Source organism: Lampetra planeri, chromosome 1 (assembly GCF_965212315.1).
Source record: "Lampetra planeri chromosome 1, kcLamPlan1.2.h2, whole genome shotgun sequence".
Classification (NCBI taxonomy): Eukaryota; Metazoa; Chordata; class Hyperoartia; order Petromyzontiformes; family Petromyzontidae; genus Lampetra; species Lampetra planeri.
Window position 1 is genome coordinate 22,951,375 of NC_136107.1, and position 27,630 is coordinate 22,979,004.

At 41.6% G+C, this 27,630-nt stretch overlaps 1 protein-coding gene across 4 annotated transcripts in view; it reads left to right on the forward strand.

Annotated features, from left to right (window-relative positions):
- Window positions 1–27,630, forward strand: part of LOC144720321 (protein PALS2-like) — a 155,454-nt gene that overhangs the window by 110,591 nt on the left and 17,233 nt on the right. The window contains exons 3-11 of one of the 4 annotated variants that reach the window (XM_078596987.1): window positions 5,411–5,532; window positions 7,353–7,505; window positions 8,363–8,527; window positions 9,286–9,513; window positions 12,976–13,110; window positions 19,968–20,118; window positions 22,078–22,149; window positions 25,156–25,317; window positions 27,303–27,505. In XM_078596987.1, the coding sequence (XP_078453113.1) occupies window positions 5,411–5,532; window positions 7,353–7,505; window positions 8,363–8,527; window positions 9,286–9,513; window positions 12,976–13,110; window positions 19,968–20,118; window positions 22,078–22,149; window positions 25,156–25,317; window positions 27,303–27,505 (1,391 nt within the window). The remainder of the gene's footprint in view (window positions 1–5,410; window positions 5,533–7,352; window positions 7,506–8,362; window positions 8,528–9,285; window positions 9,514–12,975; window positions 13,111–19,967; window positions 20,119–22,077; window positions 22,150–25,155; window positions 25,318–27,302; window positions 27,506–27,630) is intronic. The other 3 variants (XM_078597016.1, XM_078596996.1, XM_078597007.1) reach the window with 3 other exon arrangements.

Below are 27,630 nucleotides of genomic sequence, written 5' to 3' on the forward strand. Positions count from 1 at the left end.
AGATCCTAGGATGGAATGCATATTATAAATGTTAATTATTATTATTACAGCTGCCAGAACAATTTAGTACACCTCATTAATGCATTTGAGCATGGTAAAAATGCCAATTAAACCGTTTCCAGAAATTTTGATGGCCAGGGGCATGATAAATTAGTACGAGCATAATATGCACTAATTCTAGCCATTATGTGTTTGATGCAAATTGTAAAATAGGTTGTTCTTCTTGTGATCGACATTTACAGCTGCTGCCTTTGCAGTGCTGGGCTGACATTTGGTGAACCTGCTTTAAGTATTTGTAAGGAATAGAATGCACCTGAGTCAAATGCAGCAGCGTGTGCCAAGACTGTGATGCAAGTGAATGTGAATTTATGCTGAAATAAAACAAATCACACCACCAGGCATTTTATTTTTGGCACAAGAGAGTGTGCAAACATTAATGCAATATTGCATTCGACTTAATAACTGTAGAACAGTTTAGATTGTATGACGTTCAAATATTATTTATATAAAACATAAAGCACTGAGCTGAAACGAAGACACCTCTTACACATTAAATGAGTTTATATATCATGTCCTTTATACTAAAGTGTGCTTTGGCTGGTGCTCATCCTTATTTCCATTCCCGAGCCATTGCTGGAAATGTTACACTCCTGTAGCGGCCACCACTGTATCCATAGGGGCATTCTATGTCGACCTCCTACAATGTGGTGTACGTATGTACGCTGTACTTCTTTCGCACTGTACGTAGCCAATTGTACTAATCGAAACACAGAGCTCACAACTTCCCATATGAAAAAATACACACGCACCCTGCTCGCGGTCCCCACTCGGTGGGGCAGCGAGCCCAATCTCCCCCCTTCTCTAAACTCAGGTGCACGGAATTTTGGACTTACCCCCCCCCCCCACATCATGGTTTGCGCTCTGTACCGAGCTCCGACTGCAATTAAAAAAACAAGCAAAATATTATTCTAAACCTGTGCGCAAAGGAACATTTATGTACTTCTTCGCGGGAACAAACCCTGTGCTGTGGATACTAGACAGCAAACACGCGCAGTAACGCTTCTATGCTAAAATGTTAACACACGTGCACCAATTGCTCTCGGGACTGCCCCTTTATGATCCTGAGCGTGGCCTCGCTCCGCCTTCGGCCACGTCCCCTTCGAGACCTTTCCCGAAGGACCTCGACCGAGCATGACGTGTCCCTCAAGCCCCCCTCGGGCCCCCCTCACTATCCTGTCCCGGTCGCGTACCCTCTCTCAGACCGTCACCAGGACGATGCCCCCTAGGGCCCGTTCGCATGCCGTACTCACTCTGGCCCCAGAGAGAGGTTCCAGACGCACAGTAGCATTCTCATAACAGTGCCTGGCGCTAACACCATAGTGACATCATTTACGTCACTACATATACAATGAGTTGGGCTCTGCACTCCATGTGGGAACACACCCTGTGCTGTGGCCACGAGACAGCAAACACACACGCACTAACGCTTCTACGCTAAAATTTTAACACGTGCACCAATTGCTTTGGTAAGCAAAATAACGATAGCATTTATTTTAAATTAATTTGTCACCAATTCCGTTATGAAACTCTCTGGGTCTGTGCTGTAGTGGTAATGTAGTGTGGTAATTTTCATAAGTGATTCATTTAGAGGCTTTGTAGTTTTTTGTAAAAACATGTGCAGTGTCCTTGGGAGAGATGAAAGGAGATAACTTTTCCCCTTGCATAACAATTAAAAGCTTATTTGTCTCCTTTACACAGGTAACCATTCCCCTCTTCGTTAAAACTTTGGATGGCCGCTCATCTATGTTTCAATGTTTTTTTTATGGCAGCAACCAGATTATTCAGGAAGCACTGCAGTCGCTGCTCCAAGTGATACAATTTAGTTATCGAGTGATTGATACCAATGTTTATGTAGTTGACCCTGGGTGGCATGTCAACCTGAAGTTCACTTTCAAGAGCCTACTTTTCTGCTGCCTGAGATATCCAGGCTATTAGTGTTATTCAGCGATGTGTGTTTTTTACATATGTTGAATTTCTTTCGCACCGTACATAGTCATCCGTGATAAAATTCAAGGCCAGTATGACCAATCGGGTAGGCAACTGCTTGTAATTTGGAATTAACCAGTGTAAAGACATTACATCTGTATGAAGTCCTGTCGTAGTACATATTTTCAAAATTAAATCTTTCACAAACGGTCGTGCAAGTCAATAAATGGAAAGCGAGAGCAGATAACCCATGTTCGAATATATAACACAAAATAATCATTAGCATCATTGTAGAGAGTATATGTATAAAAATGAATAAGCAGACAATATATTGCCTTTATATATCTGTCCATCCACATAAAATATATGAAGAAGATATATTGCCTGCTGTTTTATTATGTTCCCATATAGCATGATAAGGAATGACTGTCTCTTAGACAAAAATAACCATTACACTTTGCCATACACTCTGCCAATAGATTATTTGGTACTTGACAGTTAAAGCATTATTTTAAATTCTCGGAACAGGAATTCATCCAATCAGGTGCATAACCAAACTTTGTGTGTTGTTTTTTTATGGACATATTGGTGACTGGGCTGAGACTAGTGACTTTTTTTTACTTGATTACTCGGTATAATCACTGCTTGGGGTCGAGCCCAGGTTCTCAATAGTGCTTGCTCAGCGCTTTCACCTCCAAGCCACTTGGTCAATTCTTTCCCCTTAATGTGTGTTCATGAAACCAGCTACTGAGTAACCATTTTGGTATTGTACCATGATAATACATTTTACTGTAAATTAAATGTAGATCACTAAACTATATCATAAGATGCTCAGAATCCACTTGATAACAAACTGCGCTTAATGTTAATGCCCTTCATTACCACATGCTTTTGGAGCTTCTTGAATTCAAATCCTGAAGAAGTTCTCATCACATAAAGCAAAACCGCAGACATTATGCCAATCAACACGTGGTACAACTCAAAAACACATCACAGGGCTGTTCTGTAAGGATGTTAGCTCAGTGATGAGTGTAATATACTGCATGCTGAATGGTACACACACACACACAGACACATGTTATGCATATTAACATATTGGTGGTACACCGGTTCTCATAAAACAGTCTGACGGTGTCGCTGTTGCCCTTGAGTGAGCTGCAGACTCTCCATCAGAAGGTGTTTGATTCAGCAGCTACTTTTCCATTCGAACGTGCGACATGAGCCATCATCATTTGATGCCACTGTCCGCCAAGAAATTATTCCAGAAGTTAATCGAGGAATTGTCCAACCAAGTCTATGACACGAGTCCAATCTGCCTTTGGAACTTGGAGCCAATCGTCAACAGGCTGGTTAGCTATACGGCAACAGACAGTGAAGCTTCGTGTTCAGCTGCTCATAACATTTGTTTTCCAACTACTTCGACATCACGAGAACTGATTTTGATGCCTACCACAAGATTTTATGACCGGGGTTGCGAATTGTAAAATAATTAATATACCGCGCACTGGTATACCGCCAATACGTCCACTTGGTGGACAGTGTACTAACAGCCCTGATGCTTTCTTTTTTTTATTGTTAATCGCATTTTTCAGGGAAATATGAAACCTGTTGATTGTCTACACTCACACTCTCTTATCTCTCTCCTCAAATTTCAAAGCCTTCCTTTGCACAATAATCCTTTTCCGTTTCTACAGGTCGCCGTTGCTAAGTTCCTTTGTGTTGGTTTCAAGTGAACCAATATAAAAAAAATGGAGACTTTACCCCCTGTAGTCACACTCTGCACGAGGTAATTGGCAAGTTCCTTTTCACATGAATTGGCATATGTTCCTGGAACATAAAATCATCCGAAAGGTTACAAGGCCTGGAAAGTTATAGTCCCGTTACATTCGTTTGTTTTCACCATGTCCTTTTCCTCAGAATCTACTCATAAAATCACCACATGTTTAATTTGCTTGAGTATTTCCGTGGGTTTGGCTCACATCCAATTTCCATTGCTAAGAGTGAAATGACAACCTATCGATATGTAGTATATCTATCACTTTAAAGGTCCATCATTTAAATGCGTTATTTTTAAAGGTGATGGGGGTAACGAGAAGACGTTTCTTTATTGCAATTTTGTTGAGAAAATGTCTATTTTCAACGTCAGGATGGTACTTTTATCAGCCACCAATTTGAAAATAATTCTACTACATCCAAAGACGTCACTTAATGTATTCTCGTGTGTATCATGGAAAATACCAGTTATTTCAAGCATAACATTTACATAACATTCTTGATTTGTTTATAAGAAGTGTTAGCGTTATTTGAAGTAGCACTTTTACAACTTCCAGCCGTAAGCATTGTGTCCATTCATCCGTTGTATTTAATTGTCAAAGGGAATTCCATCACTCTCCGTTTACGTCAATGCTCTAAAAGCTTTTAGTGTAGGCGTGTGCTGCATTAGGTATTCATCTATAAAAACTCCATAGGAAAGTGTTGGTAAACTCTCTCTCTTTGAATTTATTAGCTCATTCCATTTAACTGTCAAGTGCATATAGTCTGTGCACTATGCTACTTGAATAATTATCAGGTCATTGTGGCTTTATTTTACAATTGGCAATAATAAGCAATATACAACTCTAGTGATATACCAGACACAAACGTCTTACAAGCAATTCTCCAAATCACAATGCAGTTAAAGCTCTTGAAGCTGGTCTAATTTGGGCAGAGAAAAAATCCTGCTGTGGGAGATGTCCAGAAGTCTGAAAGTGAGTCAATAATTGCTAAATAACTATACTTACCATTTAATAACTCTTCAAACATTACCAGTTTAACCTGCATCACAACCACCATGAAGTAGGAATAAAAAAGTGAAGTTCACTAAATGTGAAAGGGACATTTTATGATGGCCATAAACGATGTATTGTAAGGTAAATGTTAAATCAATGTAATAAACCAAGAGAAACCACTCGCAGGGCATGTGGATTACCGAGGCATCTAAAGGCACAGGTTCACCGATTGTATCGTTATTTTTTTGTTTAATGAATAAAATAAATACGTCGCTGTGAACAGATTTGACTTTGGCCAACAGTAGGGAGAGCTAATATGTGAATGCATAACACTTCAGTTGACAGTTGATGTTCAAAGTGGACTGCGACCCTCAAAGGAATGGCGCAGTCCCCGTGATTAGTGGATAAAACAAATTTTTCGACACCGGTGTATGACAGCAAGAGCATTTTATGCCAACGCTGTTGCAAGAGGTTACACGTTTGGTGCAACGGTCCTTCGCTGGCTATGCTTGACGAATGAATAACAACCAGTGGATACGCTATATGAATGCAAACTTTCTCCAAGCAATAACATGCATAGCTGGATGGTGTGTCATGGCGTCTGACCCAAATGTGGTAATGTGGTTCATGGCCCCCTTTCTCCGTGTGTCGCACAGCAGCCATGGAGCAGGTGCTGAAGACATTTCCGGACATGCCCCGCACTGCCAGCGCCAAGGAGACTGACCTCATTTTCCTGAAAGGCCTCATGGAGAGCCCCGTGGTGCAGTGTCTGGCCAAGGTTGGTGGAGCTATATTACAGTACAAATATTCCCAAGCGCATTTACGACAATGGGAATTTTACAGCTGAATATTAAAATACATGCAGTATCACACTCAATTCTTATATCAACTTGGGAAAATGCCACCTTTCGAAATAAGTAAGAAGAAGACATTTTAATTTGCCAATTGGGTAGAGACGATGGTAACATCCGTAATTATTTTATTTACGTGGGTGTTTCAGGAAGCTTGAGCATTGTTATAACGAAAAGTTTATCATGGCCTGAGTAAACGCAACATGATATCATTCATACACCTATATCTACCAGGAGGTTGGTTAAGAGCAGGCTAGGTTTTTATATTTTAATTTATGTTGGCAGACTTTTGTCTACATTTTACAGCCATTATTTCCATTTTCAAGGGTATATTATTTGAGTATTAGCCATACCTCCCTGTCAACCAAGGACATGGCAAGGTTTGTGCAATTCATACCTGGCGTCTTCAGCTTCAGGCAACTATGACAGAGTTGGTAGTCTTGTTAAACCGGTTAATCCTTCATAAATAATTGACGACTCTTGCCCTAAAATGCACTGACCCTTTGTATAATTCAGACTTTATGTAAGTCCTCAAAATTCGTAAATATATCATATGTGCTTTCAAACTAAGGCTTTTTTTTGGGATTTAATTCAACATGGCACACTAACACAAAGCATATACCTGGGATGTTTAAGATGTGTAAATAATATAACCGTTAACCTCCTACTTCACTTTGACATTTTTTTCATCATTCATTTTACATAGAGGCGTATTATTTATAACACTGCACACCATAGACAACAAAAATATAATGGTATGTGTTGAAAGTCAACAAACATGAGCACCATAAAGTCACATACAACAAGTTGGCTAAATAAAATAATTATCGGAAGGACGTAACTGGAAAGCACAGCATAATGTGTATAACAAGGGCGATTAGCTAATATGCATCAGGATCGAAATGATGATGTGAATAAGAGCATGACTGAGCGGTTTTGGGAAACTGAATTTGATCTCGAAAAGCGGTATTACGATGTTACCGAAGAAAAAGTAGGTTTTCAACAACTTCGTATCACAAGCTATGACATGGATCATAAATGTAACACAGTGACAAGGAATATGGGACAAACTGTTGAAAAGTGTAAAGAAGCATTGTGAGTTCCACGATTGGAATTACGCTGATGCAGAAAGAAGACTACACGAGTCATTGAACAAAGAAAAATCGGGGAGATCATGTTGGTGGTTAAAAAAAATAAGTGGGCTTGCGCAGGACACATAGAATGCATGATGGCCAGTGGTCAAGACTGACGACAGAATGGCAGCCAAAACAGACAGTGTTAGTTTTTTATTTTACGTCTTTCGCACCACACGTAGCCAACTGTGCTTATCGGAGGTGAGGAGTACGTAGGAAACTGTGATAATTGGAGGATGATCACTGCAGAAGTGGAGATTGGCTCGTGCAGCAGAGAGATTGCATCTAAATGGTTATGGTGTGGGGAAGGTTCATCCAGCAGTGGATAGACAATGGCTGATTCTGGCAATGATGTTTAGAGTCGCTGCTCAAGCCTCCATTGTTTAGGTTGTAAGTGACTAGCCAGTGAAAAGGCCGATGTTATTCCCTTCTCAATATGGTTCAACTGCCACTGATACTATAAAACACTTATATAATCTTGCTGTAATGCCACTTAACTCTTTGCCCCATGCTTCAAATAGAATCTCACACGTGTGCACTCTGGAATGTTTTACTCCTCTAACTCCTCCTCCTGGTGTTGCCTGCCGTCTCCACCCACTCCACGCCATACACAGGCTCAGGGCAAGCTTGAGGAACCCAAGCTAGAAGCGGTGAGCGAGAACAACCTAGAGCTGGTCCAGGAGATTCTGGAGGACATATCCCCGATGACGGAGCGAGACAAAAGTGCTGCTGAGCTCGCCACCATCCTCCAGGAGCCCCACTTTCAGGTTGGGCATTTCTTAATGGTGGCGTGATGTTATCTTCCTCACCTGGTATGCAGGAGGGCTTGGGTTTGACCCCGACCCTGACGCCTGTACATTTGGAGTTTGCATGTCTCTCCCTCCCCGCGGTTGCGTGGATTTTTTCTCTGAGTCCTCCGGTTTTTCCCTCCATATTTAGAAACATGCATTGAGATTATTTAGATTATTTTGGTGCTTTAAATGTGAAAATGATGGGCCACTTTGTTGAGATATAATTTGTGGCCAGGTCGCTTCTGAAAAATAAGTCACTACCTCAGTGGGCTTGTTTACCTTTCCTATATTTTGCACTCATATAGTGTTTTTGAATTGTTTGTGTTGTAATGTTCTAACCCACCCCTACTGGACATCTGTAAAAAAGAGCTTTGGACCTTATTGGATTCCTGCAGTATAAATACATATTCTGATTCTGATTGTGTCACAACCATTGTACCTCTTAGCTAACTGAGTACTCGCTTAATACCAAAATGTGCAGCATTTTATCTCCTGAGAATTTTTCAGTTAATCGTGATTCATTTCAGCATCTTTCCTATGGCAACATCATTTAGTGCAATTTCTTATCCACCATGGAAGCCATATGTGTTTGTGTTGTTCATTATGCGCACGCTCTTTAATTGGTCGGTAAAATCAGGTAAAAAAAACACTTGTGGTGCCCCTAACAGTCATGTCCTCTTTGTGGATGCTATGATTACCCACCCCAAAGGCTGCGTTTTTATGACAGTACATTGACGGGGAGACAGCAATCACAGCAGGTATAATAAATGAGGTAATTAATCCTTAAATATGCAAACGCATACTTTGCCCCCCCCCTTGCACGACAATGCCAGTCGCTTTTAGGAGCCCATGACTCGGTGGCCTCCAAAAGCTACGAGTGCCTCCCGTGCAGCCCGCACCTCAACGCGGACAGCGGCGATGAGCTCGGCACACTCGAGTCGGGAGTGACAGACGCCATCCGCATGGTCGGGATTCGCAAGATGGAGGGAGAGCCCCTGGTAGGTGCGACGCACTCACCGCGTGAGCTGTAGAGCTGCTGCAATGTCATTTCTTTGGAACTGCTTTTTGTGTTTAATTTGTTGCCCCCCCCGCACCTCCAATTAGCACGGTTCGCAAAGTAAAGCGCGAAAGAAGTTCAATGCACATATCTTTTGTTGTAACAAAAAATTGGTCATCTGTTGTATCTCGGGGAAGCATTTTTTTTTCTTAGCAAGGAAGCAACATGAAAGGGGTTGGCATATCTGCTCAAAAGAGCATTGGGTAGTGCTGTTCTGTTTTGGTGGACCTAAATCAATGGTTGAAATTCCACATTCCTCTGAAAGGGGCCAGCGTTTGCATTTCATGTAATAACAAAACAATTAAATGCTTGGCAATGATGGGCTTTTTTATATTTCATGTTGTCTTTGTCATATCAGCCCATATCTTCATGCTCAATAACGCATTGTGCTGGTGTTCCTCTCCAATGGACTCCCGAAGGCAGCTTTCAAAAGCCCACTACCCATGGTGGAGACATTCTTACAAGAGTACAACCAATCTTTGATTCACAAAGTAGTACTATTTGTATTGTCCGTGGGGGGATGATGGGCTGAGGCAACCCTCAAACGAAATTTAAATGATTTTTTGTTGAGCAAATCACCCTGGCCTGGGTAGGTTTTTCACTTTGAGACCTCTCCAAAAAAAGCCAGCAGAAATATATATTTTTAAAGATTTAATTAAACAGTGCACATGGTGTCTGCGCATGCACGCCACCCGCCAGGGCGTGACATTCCGCGTGGAGAGCAACGAGTTGGTGATCGCGCGCATCCTGCGGGGCGGCATGATCGACCAGCAGGGCCTCCTGCACGTGGGCGACGTCATCCGCGAGGTCAACGGCCGTGACGTCAGCAATGACCCCGTGGGGCTGCAGCGCTACCTGCGCGAGGCCACGGGCAGCGTCGTGCTCAAGATCCTGCCCAGCTATACGCTGCCACAGAACCCCGCACTGGTACGCACCGGGAGGGAGGGGGGGTTTGGTTGGCCCCACAGGACACATGCATAGCAGGCACTGGAATCAGATGAATCTGATGAGTATATAAAGCTCTTTTTCACAGATGTCCAATTGGGGCGGGTTGGAAAGTTATCACAACAAACGAAACAAAAACGCGATAGAAGTGCAAAGTATAGGAAAGGTAAACAAATCACAAAAAATGGGACCAAAGCTGATGGGCATGTGCTCTCTTTATCGATCGCTATCCATTGCATCATGGGAGATGGTGAAAACAAACCCAGGTGTAACAACGTGCCGGCTTATGGGTTAAAATTGATCCTCGTTGCTCGCAATGTATGTTTAGAATCATGCGAGCAGGAAATAGAATTGTTGATTCGCATACCCTGTACGTATTGGACTCTCGAAATAGAATCAACGCTGAATCATGACAGATAATTATCAAATCTCACAGTGGGTGAATTGTTACAACCCTAATAATTATGTGATTGAGTATTCTAGCAAGGAGTCACTGAGTCTCACGACTTTTTCAAGAGTTTCACATTGGGGTGTGTCGTCACTTAGCCAATTCTTTGTGCGTCAGTGTTTTGAATTTGGTAAAAAAAAAAGTACACGAAGAAAAACCACACAAGGAGAACACCAACAGAACCATATAGAGGAGTTAATAAACCTACTTTCTGTACTGCCATCAACTAGCCATCTTACAGCAGAGCAAGTTTGGGGGTTTCAAACTGCTTTGAGTTCTATCAACTTAGCCCCTCAAGCTCAGGATTATAGGGGTGCACCACTCCACCCAGCTGTAATGAGTCTAAATCTGGCATTGACCTCTTCTCGGTCAGATCAGCATATACACATACTGTATAGTGGCAGTATGAAAGCTGGATACAGAGAAAGGCATTAGGCTGCCTATATCAGCCCTTTTATATGCTGTGCCAGCTTTTATAGCTTCCTGCTTTAAGCAGGCATATCTGTTTTTTACATACCCAATATGCACTTAGCTGTTCATTATTGTAAGTGGATATTTTTGCATCTAGATTTATTTATTTATAAATCCAGGAGACCTAGTTATTCGCTTGATGTGCTTTCATCACACCATTATATATATATTTATAAGTAGCATCTACTTAGTATTTGTGCAATGGCTGTAGAAAGAATAATACAATGTTGGGTTTAACACAAGAGTTGCTGACATGTGTCGAACAGCACTTGTTTGATTGCATCTATCTATTAATAATTCAGCATCTAAATGTGGTTCAGGGTCCGTGATTTGTGTAAGGAAATTATTTTCCGAAAGAATTTGGAAAATGTTCATGGGGGGAAAATATTATTGGCATATAAATCTGCTGCAATCAAGTCAGCAATATCAAAATACATTTGCAATACTTTTTAACGACTGGAAAGACCGCTCAGCACATGTCTCGCAATTGTGAATGTCCCCAGATTTATGAGAAATGCAGCGTCTATTTAGCCTTGGTTGCTCCGATTTTTCTGAAGAATTTTATTTTAACTCCAGCCTTGCTGTTGATAATGATTAATGCTTTTCTCTTTGAGAATATCATGTGTAGTATACTACCTGCATACTACACATTGGGTGATACTTCTGGATGTGGTTAACATGTCCTAGGAGAGGTGTAACCTTGGTAAACACATCCCATAACACATGCATGTGCTGAGCAAATGCTTACATGTGTAGTGGCATCGGTGGATGCCACTGCATGCCACGTAAGGCTGGCCTGTGTGTGGAGCAGGAGACACGCTGCTCACACCACCTACAGCACAGCAGTTGTGCGACATTGCACTCCGTGTGCAGTGTCAGCCCCTGGAGGCTAGGGGACGAGAGCGCCTGGAGCGGCGCAGGGGTGACAGGGGGATGAACCCGGAGGGCTGGTGGCCGGAAGTACCGGGGGTGAGGCCCCCAATGAGGGGGGCTCGGGGACCCCGGGACCGGTTCCAGGGGCCTCTGGAAGGGCCGAGAAGGGAGGCTTGCCTAGGGGCGGAGGAAGCCCCGGGACTGGGAATAAAAGCTGGACCCCTGAACGGGTCCGACTGCTGTTGTTCATCTGAAGATGTGAAGACGTCTTCCTGAAGAAGAAGCCCCGAAGTCAAGACCAGGACTCGAGTCGGGGTCCAGGCTTGACGGCCTCCCCCAGTTGTGTTAGGGCTAGTTAGTCCGGAGGGACTACCTAAATAAACATGTTGCCTCTAGAGAAGCCTCGTCTCCATTTGTCCATTTGTACCCACTACACATGGCATTCTTTTAAGCATCACTTCGTAAACAGGCAGTCGTTGATTTGGGGAAAATTGCAGCCGTATACCTTAACAATTCGTTTTTTTATTAACCTAGAATGCCACATGTTTTAACGATAAATAACAGCATTCTAAAATAAATCCAAGAGTCAAAGATCACATTAAGCTCCGTATACCAGTGAAAAATCACTTTATTTTGTTTTGTGTCATCCATCTAAACCAAAGCCACTTGTATATTTTCCTAACAATGTAATAATGATCTTTAATTACAGTAGTAATCAAATTTTCCTGGCCATATTTTATGACAGCATATGCATATGAATTTTCTGCAACTATGAATATGAGGAGAATAGCATTGTTATTACTCAGAGCTTTTAGCACACATTGGCAGTATATAAATACAATTGTTATTCCTACACTGTACAGTGGTGGGAGTGAAGATGGAAAGGAAATGCTGGAATTGGTGGTTACCACCGCACAACACAGTTTGCAAGCGTTTGAGAAGCCATATGAAATATCTATGCTTTAATGTTTCTACTGTAGCGACCTTATGTAATAAGCATCATCATCCAAGGTCAATCCACTGTTCGACGAAGGCCTCCCTACGCCACCGCCATCTCTTATGATGTAATAAATCCAGCAATACATTTCAGGTTTATTGAAAATAATTACACGGTTTCAAGCGGACACTATTTCTTTAGACCTATTTTGTAAACGTCAGTAATTATTATTCTTAAATCATGCTCTTTGTAGCATTTACAACTGAAATTGCAAGCATCCGTCGATCTGTCTCGAATGAGAGGGTCACAATAACAATCATTAAGATTTTCCAGTGTGCACAAAACTGATGTACAAAGTTCGGTCGCAGTAAGGGGCTTGCCCGACAAACAAACGGCCAACTTGATCAAAGGTTTCTTGAAACCTCCCCGGCAGAGTCGCTATCCGAGCACCGGTATGTCTTCGGGGCCTACGGATGCATTGCTTCCTATGCCTGCCACGGGGTCGCCATTCAAAAATAGCTCTTCAGCTCTACATGACTAAGAGCTACAGTGTTTAGGTAAAGCTCATGCTTTAGGCTCTGTCAGTTTGCAAGGTTGGCTACATACGGTGCGACAGCATTGGCACAGGAATCTGGCTACAAAGCTCGCACAAAATAAACGCTGTGTCTCCTTCATGCCGTGACTGTTACCGTCTGTGTGTGCTTGGATGTGCCAGCAGCTTTTTGTGAAGTGCCAGTTTGACTACAACCCTGCGGATGATCAGCTGATACCATGCAAGGAGGCGGGCCTCAAGTTCAGCCAGGGGGATGTGTTGCAGATCGTGAGCCAGGATGACCCCGACTGGTGGCAGGTACTCTTAACGATCCATGGGAACGTATACAATTACCTTGCTACGTTTTACATTGTCATCACCGTTGCGTGCACGCTTGATGAAGACTCGTGGAATGCTTCTGTCCTTTTAGACAATTGTGTTTCTGTGCAAAACATTCAACGCTATAATATGATGCTCAGGTCATTGAATACATAAGTAAATGTATTTGAACATGAATTAAATTAATCATTATCAAGCAATGCTCCATCCACTTCTGGATGTCGCAATTGCTTACAGTCCCATAATGCCAAAAACACACTCCTGCGCATGAGCTAATGTCAGTACTGTTCCTCAGTGGTCATCCTCTTGGGTGTGTTTTTTTCTTCTCATTTGCCTGCCATACCATCACCAGTCATCCATGGGCCATCATCTTTTACCAAGTGGCCTATCTATGTCCACATACTTAGCGGTCAATAGTGATACCTTTCCTATTTCATGATGTAGCTGTTCACCCTGATAATGCTTGTCTTTGTGCTGTACGCCTTTTGGCGTCCTCTGGTCTGACACCATTTGAGACTAGGCTCAAAAGCAAGCCATCTCTGGTGTGGACCAATCAGTTTCATAGACAATGCATATATTATCAGAGTATGTTTTTTGTTTGCATTCTGACCACATATTGTGGTTAATGCAGACATGATTCCTTGTAAAAGGTTTCAGTTTGGTGTTTTAACATCTGAACACCTGTTTTATTGCCAGAAATAAGGGGAAAACCTATTCTCGCCTTTCCCATTATTATGCATTTTTGTTCTTCCATTATGTCATCTTATATTTGTAAATGTGCCATGCCAGGACATTACCGCATGAATGCTGCATATTCTGTTTTTAAATGAGGCATGTTTTTGCTCATATCAGTTCCCAAATTTTGCAAACTTCAAAGAAGAAAAAAGTTAAAGTGGGGAAAATGCTATAGAATAAAACTGTCTCCACATTTTTGCAGCCGATATTATCTTCCACTAGCGTGAGCATGCAATAAGAAAAATAACAACCTATTTGATACTTTGGAACTCATTCTAAGTAATACAAATGATGCCTGCACATCCTGTGTTTTGACAGGAGGTGAACACATGGATGCTAATTAGAATGTGTGGAGCAGCCAGGTAGTAGCAGAGTGAGTAATGGGCACCATAAAGCATTTAGAAGGTTCACGCAGCCTGAAAGACAATTTCACAGTCTCATTTGTACACACAAACCCGAAAAATACAATGTTCATGCATGCATTCAGTTGAATAATAGTCATACAAGGGAATGTTGCTAAAACTAAAATATGTATGACATTTGAATGTCAGAATGTGAGTGAGTGTGTGTCGTTGGTTGTGGCCTGTGCTACAATCGCAGCTCATTTCTCAGCCCGGTATGATTGGTGGCATGTGGCATCTAAACCTGATCTGGATCTAAAATAGTGGCACAACTGGCTAAATGGGATCATCCGGATAACAAATCAAATAAACTCAACCCGCGTAACAAATCAAATAAGCTCAAACTACCTTTGGTTGGCTTATCCAAAAGAGAGTATCTCAATTGTTGTGTTAACAGCGGCATTGAGTCTGAAAAAATTAACCCGTAAAAAAAAGTTTTTCACTCTAAATCTTTTATATGCGTGGCGGCTAGAGTCCTCTCGTCCTCTGGCTTGAGATGGCTGCCACCTATGGGTCAGATGATTGTCTGCCAGCATTAAGCAATTGGTAATTAAATATTTAAAAAAAATTCCCTAAACAGTGTAAATTTTTTTTTAAAAATTTTCACGAAAATTAATTGTCACGCACAACGAGTCTGTGTGGAAAATGTCAGCTCGATTGGATCACAGGAAGTGGGTTAAAAAACGACCGAAAGATTTGCACGGTCGTAAGCAAGCAAGCACGCAAGCACGCAAGCAAGCAAGCGAACTTAATATAAAGGATTTAAAAAGGAAGCAGTTTGAGATGATGGCCTTAATAGCTGACGTCGCTTGGTTCATCCGCCTATAAGGCATTCTGATCGTTGCGTGTGTGTCCATTTTATTATTGTCACAGAGGTACATGTTAAACGGAGGAATCACTATAATTAAAGTTAGCATCATTTTGAGAAATGTTAATTTGGAGACATGGCACCAGGCGTTGTGTGCAGTCATAGCGGCGTTGACAGCAACGTGAGTCATGTGCACAGTGTGTGCTGCTCCTGCAGTGTTGAGCATGGGGCACCCTGCTGAGTTGGGGGGGGGTAGTCATGATGCCTCCCCCCAAACTCGTTGTTTGACAATAATAACGAGCTTTAAAGTCTTTGGGCAGCTGAAAATGAGGAAAATTATTCTGAAACAAAATAACTTGCGTTGAATTGGACGGTATTGTGCTTTTCACTCCAAAGGACAGTTTGATTTTGTTTTTAAGTGACAGTACACCTTAGCACATTGTTGTGGGTTTTATGTTACAAGACAGAAGACTATGTCATTGTTGATACTGTTCATGAAAATAAACGTAAATGTATTTCATGAAGCATTTTCACTTAGATCATATTTGTACTGTACTGCATGTGAAAATAACTGTCCTTTTCATAATATGCTTGCTTTATTATTTTGCGTCTATTTATATTATTTTTTTATTTAGTTATTTGCTTATATAGTACAGAAACTACGCTCTTCTGTATATACATACATATTTAATGATAACGTTGTTGGGTTACAGGCATGTCGCCACAAAACTGAAATTATACCACACTGCAATATCAACATGTAACACTTCTTTTGCAAAGTTATCAATATAAACATGAAGTCAAAGTGTGTTATTGCACCCACTGTTTTCTGATTGCATTTAGAACATATTTTCCCTCACATGATGATATAAACTCTATGATTATTTTGCCAATGCAGCTGGAAACTTTCTGTGCCAGGTAATACACATTGATGTTATAGAATAATCCCAAAGCAACATAGATCACAGGCTGCATGGTGATGTTTGTGAGCATAACAACATCCTGTGACTTCTGGCTGCCCCCTTGATTGAGAATCTGGTAACAATCAGAAAGCAGAAGTAATTGCATTTCCCAGACGTGAAATGTGAACGCTGCTCAAATGACAAACGTGGAGTACATCATTGTTCTAAGCACAAATAAATGCCGAAGATTATCGCTTGGATTTGGGATTGCAGGCTTAGCAGCTTACATGCACGCTATTATCGCATCAGCATGCTCGTGGTTTGTAATGAAAGTAACATTCCTCTGGCTTGATACAGGCATCTTATACCCAAAAGATTAATAAATGGCACACTGCACTCATATGCTCATCTGCATTGCATTTCCATGAACTAGAGACACGGTTAGGGCTCACATAAGAATGATTATAATAAATACGATTGCGTGTTAAGTTACAAGGCCAGCATATGACCAGTAACAACTATTGGCATTATGGTTATGTGTGCAAACTCTGTGTGCATTTAAACTTGCAATCAAACCTCTTGAAGCCCAGACTAATTGCATGGAGAGCCTTTCTCAATGCAGGAGATATCCCACAGTGTTGAGAAAATACTACATTGTTTATTTCATTTAAATGTAACACCTAAGACATTCAATTAACACTATATATATTTTTTACAATTTTGAAGCAAACTCAATTCACTTCTATACAGTTTCACCGAGCCACTTGCCATCACTGTGTAGCAAGATGATGAAGGCTCAGGTTCACTGGATGTAGAAGTTGGTGAATAGATGTTCTGGTAGGCTTGTAGAATTTATTTTTCTTACTTGGATAATAAGCATATGATGATTGTGAAAGGAGAAAAGAAAAATGGCAACAGCACTAACAGGGCATATGGCGACCGAGCTAATTAATTTTATAATTCCCTGCAGCTGCACTGAACATGTGTTTAGCTGTACAATTGCTACTCCTCCATACTGCTTAATGAGCATGCAAACTATTTTCTGGTTAGAATGTATTTACTTTAGAAAGCCTTCTGGCTTTTCATGAATTCCTACTTGAGTCTGGATTCAAGAGATTTTAATGCAGTGTTGTATACATGTCTTGGAATATTAAATTTCAGTGCCTTGTGTTATTGTGTATGCTGCAATATATGAATAGAGGGCAGTCAATATGTGTGCTAAAGACATTTTTTGTTACTTTGGTGTATATTTTACATTTCACATATTAAAATAAAGTAGCAAAAATTCGAAAAAACTGAAAATAAACTACACGATCCTATCAATATTAACATAGACATTTGTTTTAGATTCAAGTCTTATTTTATGATTTAAAAAAATATAGTCTATAGTATGCCAGAGCAATATTGTCATGCATTGAAACTCACTTTTGGATTGCAACTTGAATTTCCAACACATGTTCACAGGCATTCAGCATTGGAACATGCAGCTGTGGGACGAGAATAGTTTAGAACTCTCCAATGTCTTACCAACATTAATATTCAATGGGAGTTTAGCTTCTAAGGAAGGTGCAGTAGTGGATATGGGATGTGTATGCCGGTCTTGTCAGATGTGGCTCGTCTCTGGATACTACAAAACAGAGAGATTCAGTTTTAATACGTGGGGGAGGCTCACTCGGTACCAGTGTTTGTTCTGTATTGTGATGTCCAGCAGGATTTAAAGCTTGTTATGCTGCCCTTGGAGGCCCTTAGGAAGCACTTTCTTGATAACAACTTTCATGGTCTCATCTGCACACTCTCCACAGTAGCTTAGTTTAGCCTGTACACAACACTAGCCATCTAACACTGACGGCGCTGACTCAGATAGCAAACTACTATCCTTCATAGCGCAATATCTAGCGAAGACATTTAGCCACGACGGCGACTCGACGACAGCAACGACGAGATTAGTCCATTCCCAGAACCGGCAGCCTCGAGCTCCCACTCTCAGTTCCTTTTATGCTCCCAGCGCGGCCTGGCTCCGCCCTGAACACGCCTCCCTTCTTGAACCCGCTAGCAGGCTCCAGGGGCCTCCAGACGGGGTCCTCTGTGACCCTTACCCTAGTTCCTACCCTCTGCCAACACACCGTGCACACCCTCACTGGCGCCGCTGTCCACTAGCCGGCACTATTACACTACACTAGCATTGTTTAACTACAAAATTGTAAATAATATATTAATTTGTGATCATTTATTCTATTGAAACTTAAAGTATTGGATTGTAGTTGGCTTGAATATTTTAGTTTTGCCAACTACACGTAAACAACATGGTTAGTTTGATACTAAACAGATGTTATTATGCAAACTTCTTGATGGTGTATGAAACCCATTATCTTAACTCCGTGACTGGGGTACCAATCAATCCGAAATCAGTGCTACTCCGCGATGTCGAAACGCAGCGAGCACGATTGTGCTGAAACCCTGAACGCTCGTATGCACCATAATGCATCGTGTACAGCTCTTCCAGATGAGTCGATTTCCGCATCACCGACCATCAACAGACTAAAAATTACTGCATCACGGACATTATGCGAGTACTGCCATAAGGTTCATATGCTCAACAACATGTGCGCTAAGTGTAGTTGCTGCTGCTGTACAGCAGTCGGCGCTGTGTCACTACACTTGTAAGAATATTTTATCTCTAGGCCCCTGACACACAGATTGTTTTACATGTGGAATGAACGACTTCCGCGACACGTTGTGTAGAAGGTACTTCTTTTATTTCTCATCACACAGGTCAACCTTATTCTTCTCACTTTAAGTACAACACTTAGATATGAACGTCTCTACTGGCTACACACAGCCGATCACTCGGCGTGGTCCCACCACCCTCACTCGGCTACACCGCTGGCTGGCGGCTTGACGATGATGGCGATGGAAACCCCGCAGGAGATCTTCCACGTGGCCAGACGACAGAGAGAGAGATGTCCGCGAGCAGCGACACAGCCAGGACCCAAGAATCCACACACAAACCCCTAGCCCCGGGTCCAGCTCCTCCTTATATCCCCCCAGGCGTGGCTAGGCCCCTCTCATGGAACCTTCGAGCAGGTTCCCAGGGTATCTCGGCTAACCCCACCTGTTACCTTTGCCCCAGATACCTCTCCTTCTCTGATTCGTTGTTACTTTAGCTGAGCCCGTACCCGTGCTTCCCTTTCTCGGCCAGCAGGTGTCAGCATGTCATTACACATGTAAACTTGGGAGCCTTAAGTCTGTGGTGGAATTGCCACATTTCCTTAGTAGGGGGGTCATTCTCTCCATAAGACAACCACTGATGACTTCCCACAGGACCACCTGGGCTGGATAAACCTCCACGAGACCATTTTCATGTAATAATTGATTATAACAGCACTGTTGGTCAAGCCCGTGTCGGTTATGGGGGGGGGGGGGTTGTTTGAGCATACCTCACCGTGCTGTTTCATGCAGATTGGTGAGTAGAGGTGGATGGGGGGGAAGATTTAAGAAATCATTCGCCACTGACGTTAGCCATGGTCATGAATCAAACATTGGTCACCGGGTTTAGAACACATTACTCTATGCCACTGTTTACCTATTCGTATATTAGATATTGTTACCATTTCCTCTGTGGGGTGATAGGATTCATGTGCTTGGCTCACAATGGGATTTTGCTCTATAGGAAATATTGTGGCAATTCAAGCGGTCATCCCATGATAGAGACTTCTCCCTACCGTCGGAATATGGAATTCCATCTGTGGCTCGGGGCTGCCGAAGGAAATGAGTGCTGCTCTATTATCTCTGTGAGCACGGAGATGGCACTTTTGACATTTTGTCCAATGCTTACTGTGTACTCCGTAAATAACTTCCTTCAGCTCGTCTGCTATCGATGCCACTAACCTCGCTCCTCTGATTGGCACTGATGGATACATACAGTGTGAAATAAGTTCAACATGCATACATACAACATACATACCATAACCGTGTGCACGTGCTGCTCAGGCATGCAAAGCACAAGACGGGGGCAGTGCAGGCCTGGTGCCCAGCCAGATGCTGGAGGAGAAGCGGAAGGCGTACGTGCGGCAGGAGGTGAACTTCACGAGTGCCTCCGGTGAGTGTGCAGCGTCTCGTCTCCCGGAGGGGCCTAACCAAGGTGTGCACACTTTACACTTTACCTCTCATCGAGCCACACCGCACTTCACCATGATGGCAGCTAGCTGAGTGCCAGAGCAGACGTTGATACCACCCTGAGATGGCATGAAATTTGAGTCAAGTTAAAGCACTAACCTTTCGATAAATGTTGATTTATTTCAGATTGTTCAACAACTTGGTTATGTAACCTAAGATTAATCCAGAATTTATTTTATTCCATTTGTTTACACAGGAAAGCCTCGCTGAGTCTCAATTCTCTTTTTCAGGAGGGTCCTGCTGTTTTTTAATTGCCTGTGGCGATGATTGATGTATATATTCCAGTTCAGAATCAGAATCTTACTTTTACTGAAGGAATCCGATAAGCTATAATCTCTTTTTCACAGATATCCAGTCGGGGTGGGTCAGAACGTTATGACAACATATACAAAAACATGATAAGAGTGCAAACTATAGGAAAGGTAAGCAAATCACAAAAATTTACTATTTTCATTTTACCAGGTAAAGCCCACTGAGCTATTAGCTTATTTTTCAGAAGTGACCTGGCCACAAATGATAGCTCAACGAAGTGGCTTATGTGGACATTTAAAGCAGCCAAATAATCTATGTAATCTAAACACTTTTTCTAAATGTGGAGGGAAAAACCAGAGGATCCGGATAAAATATGCACATACAAACTACAAATATACAGGCATCAGACTAATATGACAAATTTGAGCCATAATGTTGCCAACAAGTGAAATATCTGCTCTGGGCCTGTGAAGTAAAGAGACATTGTAACCAGAACAGAAGCAGGAGTGAATGACTGCACGAATAATTAGAGGATGTGTGCCTGGCAAACACTCTGTAGCTCATATGAGGGGTCTCTAAGCATAACCACTCGATCCCACAGACTAATGCTGCACAGACTAATGTGTAAATTTTCTAGGTAGATTGCTGAGCATGGTGAGTGGGGATACTGTGAGAACAGTGTTAAAATATGTCCATACTTCAATGTAAACCCAAATCAACTTAGCTGCTAATAGTTTAAAATTATATTGTTAATTGAAAATTCGACTTTTTTCAACAGGTAGTGAAATGCAAGTAGGGAAATGCTTCATTATTTCATGAATTCACAATTGGTTAAACGCAACATAAACTCACATTATTATTAATATCGAACTAGTTAAATTAACATGTAAACTTCCACTCATCTCTGCACTTGTGCAAAGGATAACGTGTGTGAATCGTGTATATTCAATTTGACTTCTTCTGTAGGAAAAGTGAAAATATAACAAGTGTGTAGCTTTATGGGTTTTTTTTTATTAACATGCTTTTATACAAAGACCTTTTATCAGATGTGTTTAATAGTGAATGCATGCAATGCACATTTCTAGTAGGAATGTGTGATGTATGTTCAGATCAAAGTTCTTATTTCGTTCACCCTGAACCATTTTCCCACTCACATTCGACACATAATTGTAATAATAAAAATAATGATACAATTTTACTGTGAACTATCACAGATATATACGGTTTATAAATCATCACAATAGCATATGTTTTATGACAGTTACATAGTTTAAGTCGAAATTATTAGTATTTTACATTTGTTTTTACAATATATTTGCATGAATTCATGTATCTGCAAAGCCTGCGATGCTGATGAATGCATTCCATAGCTTTTTTGTGTTAAAAACTAGATTAATATAAAAAGATCACTGTTCACGTAGTCTTATGATACAAAGTAAAGTGTATCTACCAACAGCAAAAAATCTATCCAACGTTTTCATGTATAAATAATTCCATGTATTATATTATTTTAATCCAAAATAAATAAATTTTGCTTAAAAAACATACAAAAGAAAAGTTAATGCACATTGTGTAGACTTTTGTGAAGGTGGAATTCTGAAAGTCAGTTAATTCGTGGATGGTGACGGTGCTTATTTGTAAGTCAATGCCTTAACCTAAGAGCCCTGTACAGGAGGAGCCTTGTGTGGAGTCTTGGGTGGAAAGAAGAAAAAGAAGCTGATGTACATGTCCACCAAAAACGCAGGTGCGGTTTGAGAGAGGATTGACTCGATGTTCACCAGAGAACCTTGCTGTGGGTGCTTCTTCCATCCCATAAGGCTCCACAGAGAGTAGCCGTGTGGTGTGATGTCAAATCTCTTTCCTGCGAAAAGCGTATCTCCAATTAGCATCATAGGTGTTTAATGGTTCACATAACTGCTCATTACAAAATTCCCAAAGTGATAAAAGATTCCCAAACACTGTCAAAATAACAATTAGTGTTACATATTTCCAATTCATTGTGTACATTATCACCAGCCATGATTAATCCACTGCTGAATGAAGGCCCAGCCAACCTGTCACCGTCTCATGTTGCTTTAGGTTAAAAGTAGACCTAGCAGCAGCACACGAGCCGATTTCATCACTGCATCTCCTCGGTGGATGTAATCTCAGACTCACTCCTTCCCTTCATTGTTGCTCCTTCATGTTTGTTAACTATTGGCCTTCTTCCCTTCTCGTGACACATGCTGCCCAGCAAACTTATTCTCATTAGAAGTTAGAATGATGTATTTAACCTGCTTCTGTACTATAATATATACTAGCTTATACACCCGGCGTTGCCCGGGCCAATTTTTTTTTTCAAAACTACTCTTAAAAATCTAACAGCAGTGCGTACTGACTGTGGTGGTACCTGCTATGATTACAGCAGTGCATACCGACTGTGGTGGTACCTGCTATCACTACAGTAGTACATACTGACTATAGCAGTATTTATCGATTCCATAGCACAAAGTTCTCATCTGACAGAGTGGCGTGGTGAGGCCTAGTTCCATGCAGAGCCTCCGGCCTCGCCTAGATTGTCCAACCGGCCGAGGTTGCACCTTGGCAGGCTGGGGCTGGGCTGCTACCCCTGACCGCCCCCCAAGCCACGATCTCCCCGGCCGCTCTGCAGTAATATCTACGGCCTATCATGGTAGCATCTAGCGACTGTATATATTAGTAACTGCATGCATCGCGGTGGGGGGACATCACACAGTGAAGATTTAAGCTCAGCGTTTAGTGTATTTTTAAAGCATTTTTTACGCGAAAGAAAATGTCCCCCTCACTCTCACCGAAGGCGTGCAACTTGGCATGGGCCGAACCCCCCAACAAAGGTGCGTGAGTTGGTATGGTCGTGCATGTTTCATAAATAAAACGAAAGCGCGAAAAAATCGCACTGAATCGCTAATTAAACTTATTAAAAGTTAACGGATGTGAAAAAGGAATAGTGCTTGCTCACGGCAGGGCTTACGGCGTGGTACCTGGCTGTTTTTATTTAACATAAACCCCACCATTGGAGAGCCAAATCCTTCGCAAGCGCGCGAACACACACAAAGCCACAAACCGACAAACAGACAATTTTTGACTTTTTTATATATATAGATGTTCTTTCATTCAGTTTTTTTTCAGTGCAATTCCAGTCACGCATCTTTCCATGCTTTGTGCAATTTTTTAGTCATTGTTTCATTCTCTTTGTTAATGTCAACGATTATGATCCATAAGTCACCGCAGATAGTACGCAAATTGTCACAGCAAGTAATGTATGCTGATTTAAACGTTCTTTGTTAGGTACGTTGCTATGCTAATTTTCATGAACAAATTAATTTTTCTGAAATCACTCTTACCAACTCTTCTCTGCCTCTTGATTTCATAACTTTAATTCCAGTCCACTTATAACAGATAGCCTAGGTATATATGCTGCAGTATTTTACAGTAATGTCCCCTCCAACAGATATTTTGTACTTTTGTTTTTCTCATTTATCCTGAGCCCAACTTTTCAGTGTTCTTGATCATCACGTACTTCTAACATTTCTTGCAGCTCCATTGTATACAAGTATATCTCATTTTATTATTGTGGCAATGCATCATTTGTGTTTTTAATTGCTAGGCTAGATCTACATATACAGCAATAGTGACGGTTTATTTTGTTCATTCAAGATTGCATATCTAAGTTGTAATTCTGCAGTCTCTATTTCCCTCCTCATTTTCCAGTAAAATAAATCATTTCATTTGTTCATCATCAATGAATGTCAATAAGAAATAAAAATGTGATAGGAATTTCATTAAAAAAATTTTTTTTTAAGTAAATTGCATGAACAAATAACGTGCGAAAACATGTCGTTTAGATTTAAGTCATAATAAGTATAACCCGTAAAAACTAAGTTTTTTTACTATAAATCCTTTATATGCGTGGCAGCGAATTTAATATAAAGGATTTAAAAATATATTCGCCTGTGGAGGACGCGGGGATCGATCCCGCGACCTTTGGCATGGGAAGCGAGGGTGCTACCAACTGCGCTACTCCGCCACGGCCTGTGGAGGGGTTACGCTCTGGGCTCTTATACTGTGAATGAGTTCTATTTGAATATATGTAAAATAAATTGTTTTTGCCTAAAAAGTGTAAAATTTTGGGAATTTTTTTTCACGAACATTAATTGTCTGGCACAACGAGTCTGTGTGGAAAATGTCAGCTCGATTGGATCACGGGAAGTGGGTTAAAAAACGACCAAAGGATTTGCACGGTCGTAAGCAAGCAAGCACGCAAGCACGCAAGCAAGCAAGCATGCAAACTTAATATAAAGGATTTAAAAATAGAAAATACATGGAGCACAATGTAAGTGCTATGTAATTGGATAGTTGAATATATATACTTCTCTTACGAATTTGTTGAAGCCATGGTTCAAAGTGTAAAGCTTGATGCCATGTAGAAATCATAAACATTATATATTTTTTTCATGCAATATTATATCATAATATTTAAGTGAATCAATATGCTCACATTATTCGTAACGTAATTAAAGCAATACATGATATAAACGTTATTTCTACTCCAAGATGTCTGGCCATAGTGGAATAGTTGGCCAAACTACCCTCTAATAGGGACCTTCTCGAGCTCCTTTTAGTAGTGGCAGTCCTTCCACCAGCAGTGGTGGGAGCTGGCAATTGCACGGGCTGCACCTTTACCGTATACCTCATACAATGTGTCCATCTCTATCCCTTCCGTCTGAAACAGAGTTTGACCGTCATGAGATCCTTATCTACGAAGAGATGGCCAAGATGCCCCCCTTCCAGCGGAAGACATTGGTGCTGATTGGAGCACAGGGTGTCGGTCGAAGGAGCCTGAAGAATCGCCTCTTGGTATCCGAGCTATCGCGATACGGCATGACCATACCCTGTGAGAGCTGCGTGTGGTTCTTTTGTCGCTTCGATCGCACGGTCCATTACTCATCCAAATACAGATCACGAGCGCACGCCTGTAATCCAGCACCTCGGAGGCGAGGGTTGGTGGATCGCACAAATGTCGTGAAACTCGCCTCCCGTAGGCTTGCCAGGAGAAGGCAAGAGAGCAAATATAGACCTCACCTGTTCGGTCTGTACAGGATAGTGTTACCCCCTTGCACATGTGGGCTTTCTCCGGGTGTTCCAACTTCCTCCCGCGTATAAACGCGAATTAATTTGCTGATAACACCTTCATTTATGAGGACAGCAGAGCTTTGGCAGTTATCGCCAGCTCACCTTGTGGCTGCTGCCTTCTCACTTGTCCTGTGTTATACGGCACGTTACAAGTTGAAATTATTAATTTAGCACGTTTTGATTTTTCGATAATAAGAAAGTGACACATGTTTTATAGTTTTATTTAAAAAAAACCTCAATGCTCAGCACATGAATAGTAAATTTAGACTTGAGATTTACACTATCACTGGTGTGAATGCCCAAACAATTACACATGACATTTGTTTTCAATAGTTATTGTATGACAAGCACGAACACAACTTGCATTTAGAAGTAGTATGTCTGTGTTGCTCTACCTTGTTTCCAGCTGATCACGATACATAAGGAGTAAATTAACCTTATGGCGGGTCCCCGGGGTCCCGAATAAACGTCAGTGAAAATCGTAATTAAGTTATTTATTTTTGGCGACTCCATCCTACCACGCACATAAATGCCGTGACCCACCTAGCGCGGATCATTCTGTTGTCATGTCGTCCAAGCGCAGCGAGAACGAATGCGCAGAAGAGCTGAACAAGCGAATGCCACTCCATGCTCGGGTATGGGCAGGATCATAATAAGTATTATCCAAAGCTGCTCAAACTGCCTGCACGACTTAAGTCCTTTATTTGTCATAATGGTATGCATCATACAGTGATACTGCTCTCTTATCTTCATTATTATTTGTGACCAACCAATGTCTGCTGCCAGGATCAATCGATGACAATCCTATTACCTGCACATATTTAACAGATAAGATGCGTTGCACCGTTAGTTCCTCCTGTTTGATAATACTTATCTTGTCTGTATGGATCTGTGCAGATAGTCCCCACAAACCGCTCATATCCATGTGGATAAGAGGAGCGGCGACCCACTACTCTGTAGAGTAACATTGATATAAACGCTTGTTACAATATGAACAGCGCATTGAAAAGGCGTACTATTTTATGTACTGTTTACAAAGTGCGTTCACAAATCCACACTGAGAAACATGATGATTGACAGAGTGGTGTAGATCATTTTTTCGATAGTGTATTTAAATAGAGGTACTGCAGGTAAGTAGTTTTAAAGCGCATAGTTTATAGTTTAACAACACTTGCCACTATCCTTCAAAGCCATTGGTGAAAAAGAGCAAAGTTTTTGTTGACATTTTAATATAATGTTTATGCAAGAGCTGGGGGCTTAAGGGACCCTGGGGTCCCGCCATACGGTTCAAATAACCTCAATCAATTTACTTACATAACCAAGGTTACGTAACATAACCAATGTACTCTAATTTCAGCAAAATATTTTGGCTTTTAATAAAATGCAGATTTAGAACATACACATAATTATTTAGTAGCATTATAGAGCAATTATATCCCTAAAGTACACTTTTGCAGACAATCAGCTATCATCCTACGTAAATATTAAGTAGATTTTATTTGTAAATTGGAATACCCAGAGAGTAGTGATCGTGACCCAGTTTAACAAAATTGATCCTCAAAGATTTACTGAGCACGAGTAATTACACATTGCAGGTCAATGTTTGGAACACACTCTGTAAATAACGCGAGACGATCGTGAGCAGGCGTGGGGGTGTGAAGATTTCCGAGATGTGCGACGATTAGTTTGTCCTAAAAAAATGGCGCATCGTCTGACTACGCCGAACACCCTCGCCCGGGCCCGCAGTTACCTCGAGGCGGCCACGGGACGACGAGAAGGACGGCCAGGGCTACCACTTCGTGGCGAGGGCTGACATGGAGGTGGACATTAAATCTGGCTGCTACCTTGAAAGCGGCGAGTACGAGGGAAACCTGTATGGCACCAAGATCGAGTCGATCCACGGTGTGGTGCGCGCCGGCAAGATGTGCATCCTGGACGTGAACCCCCAGGTGATTTCTCACGTGACGCAGTTGTTTTTGGAGCCGATTTATATTTGATTTCATTGCTGTACTTTATTTGCATTATTTTTCTATTGTCCCATGGATGGATGGATGTTGAACTTATTTCACACCGT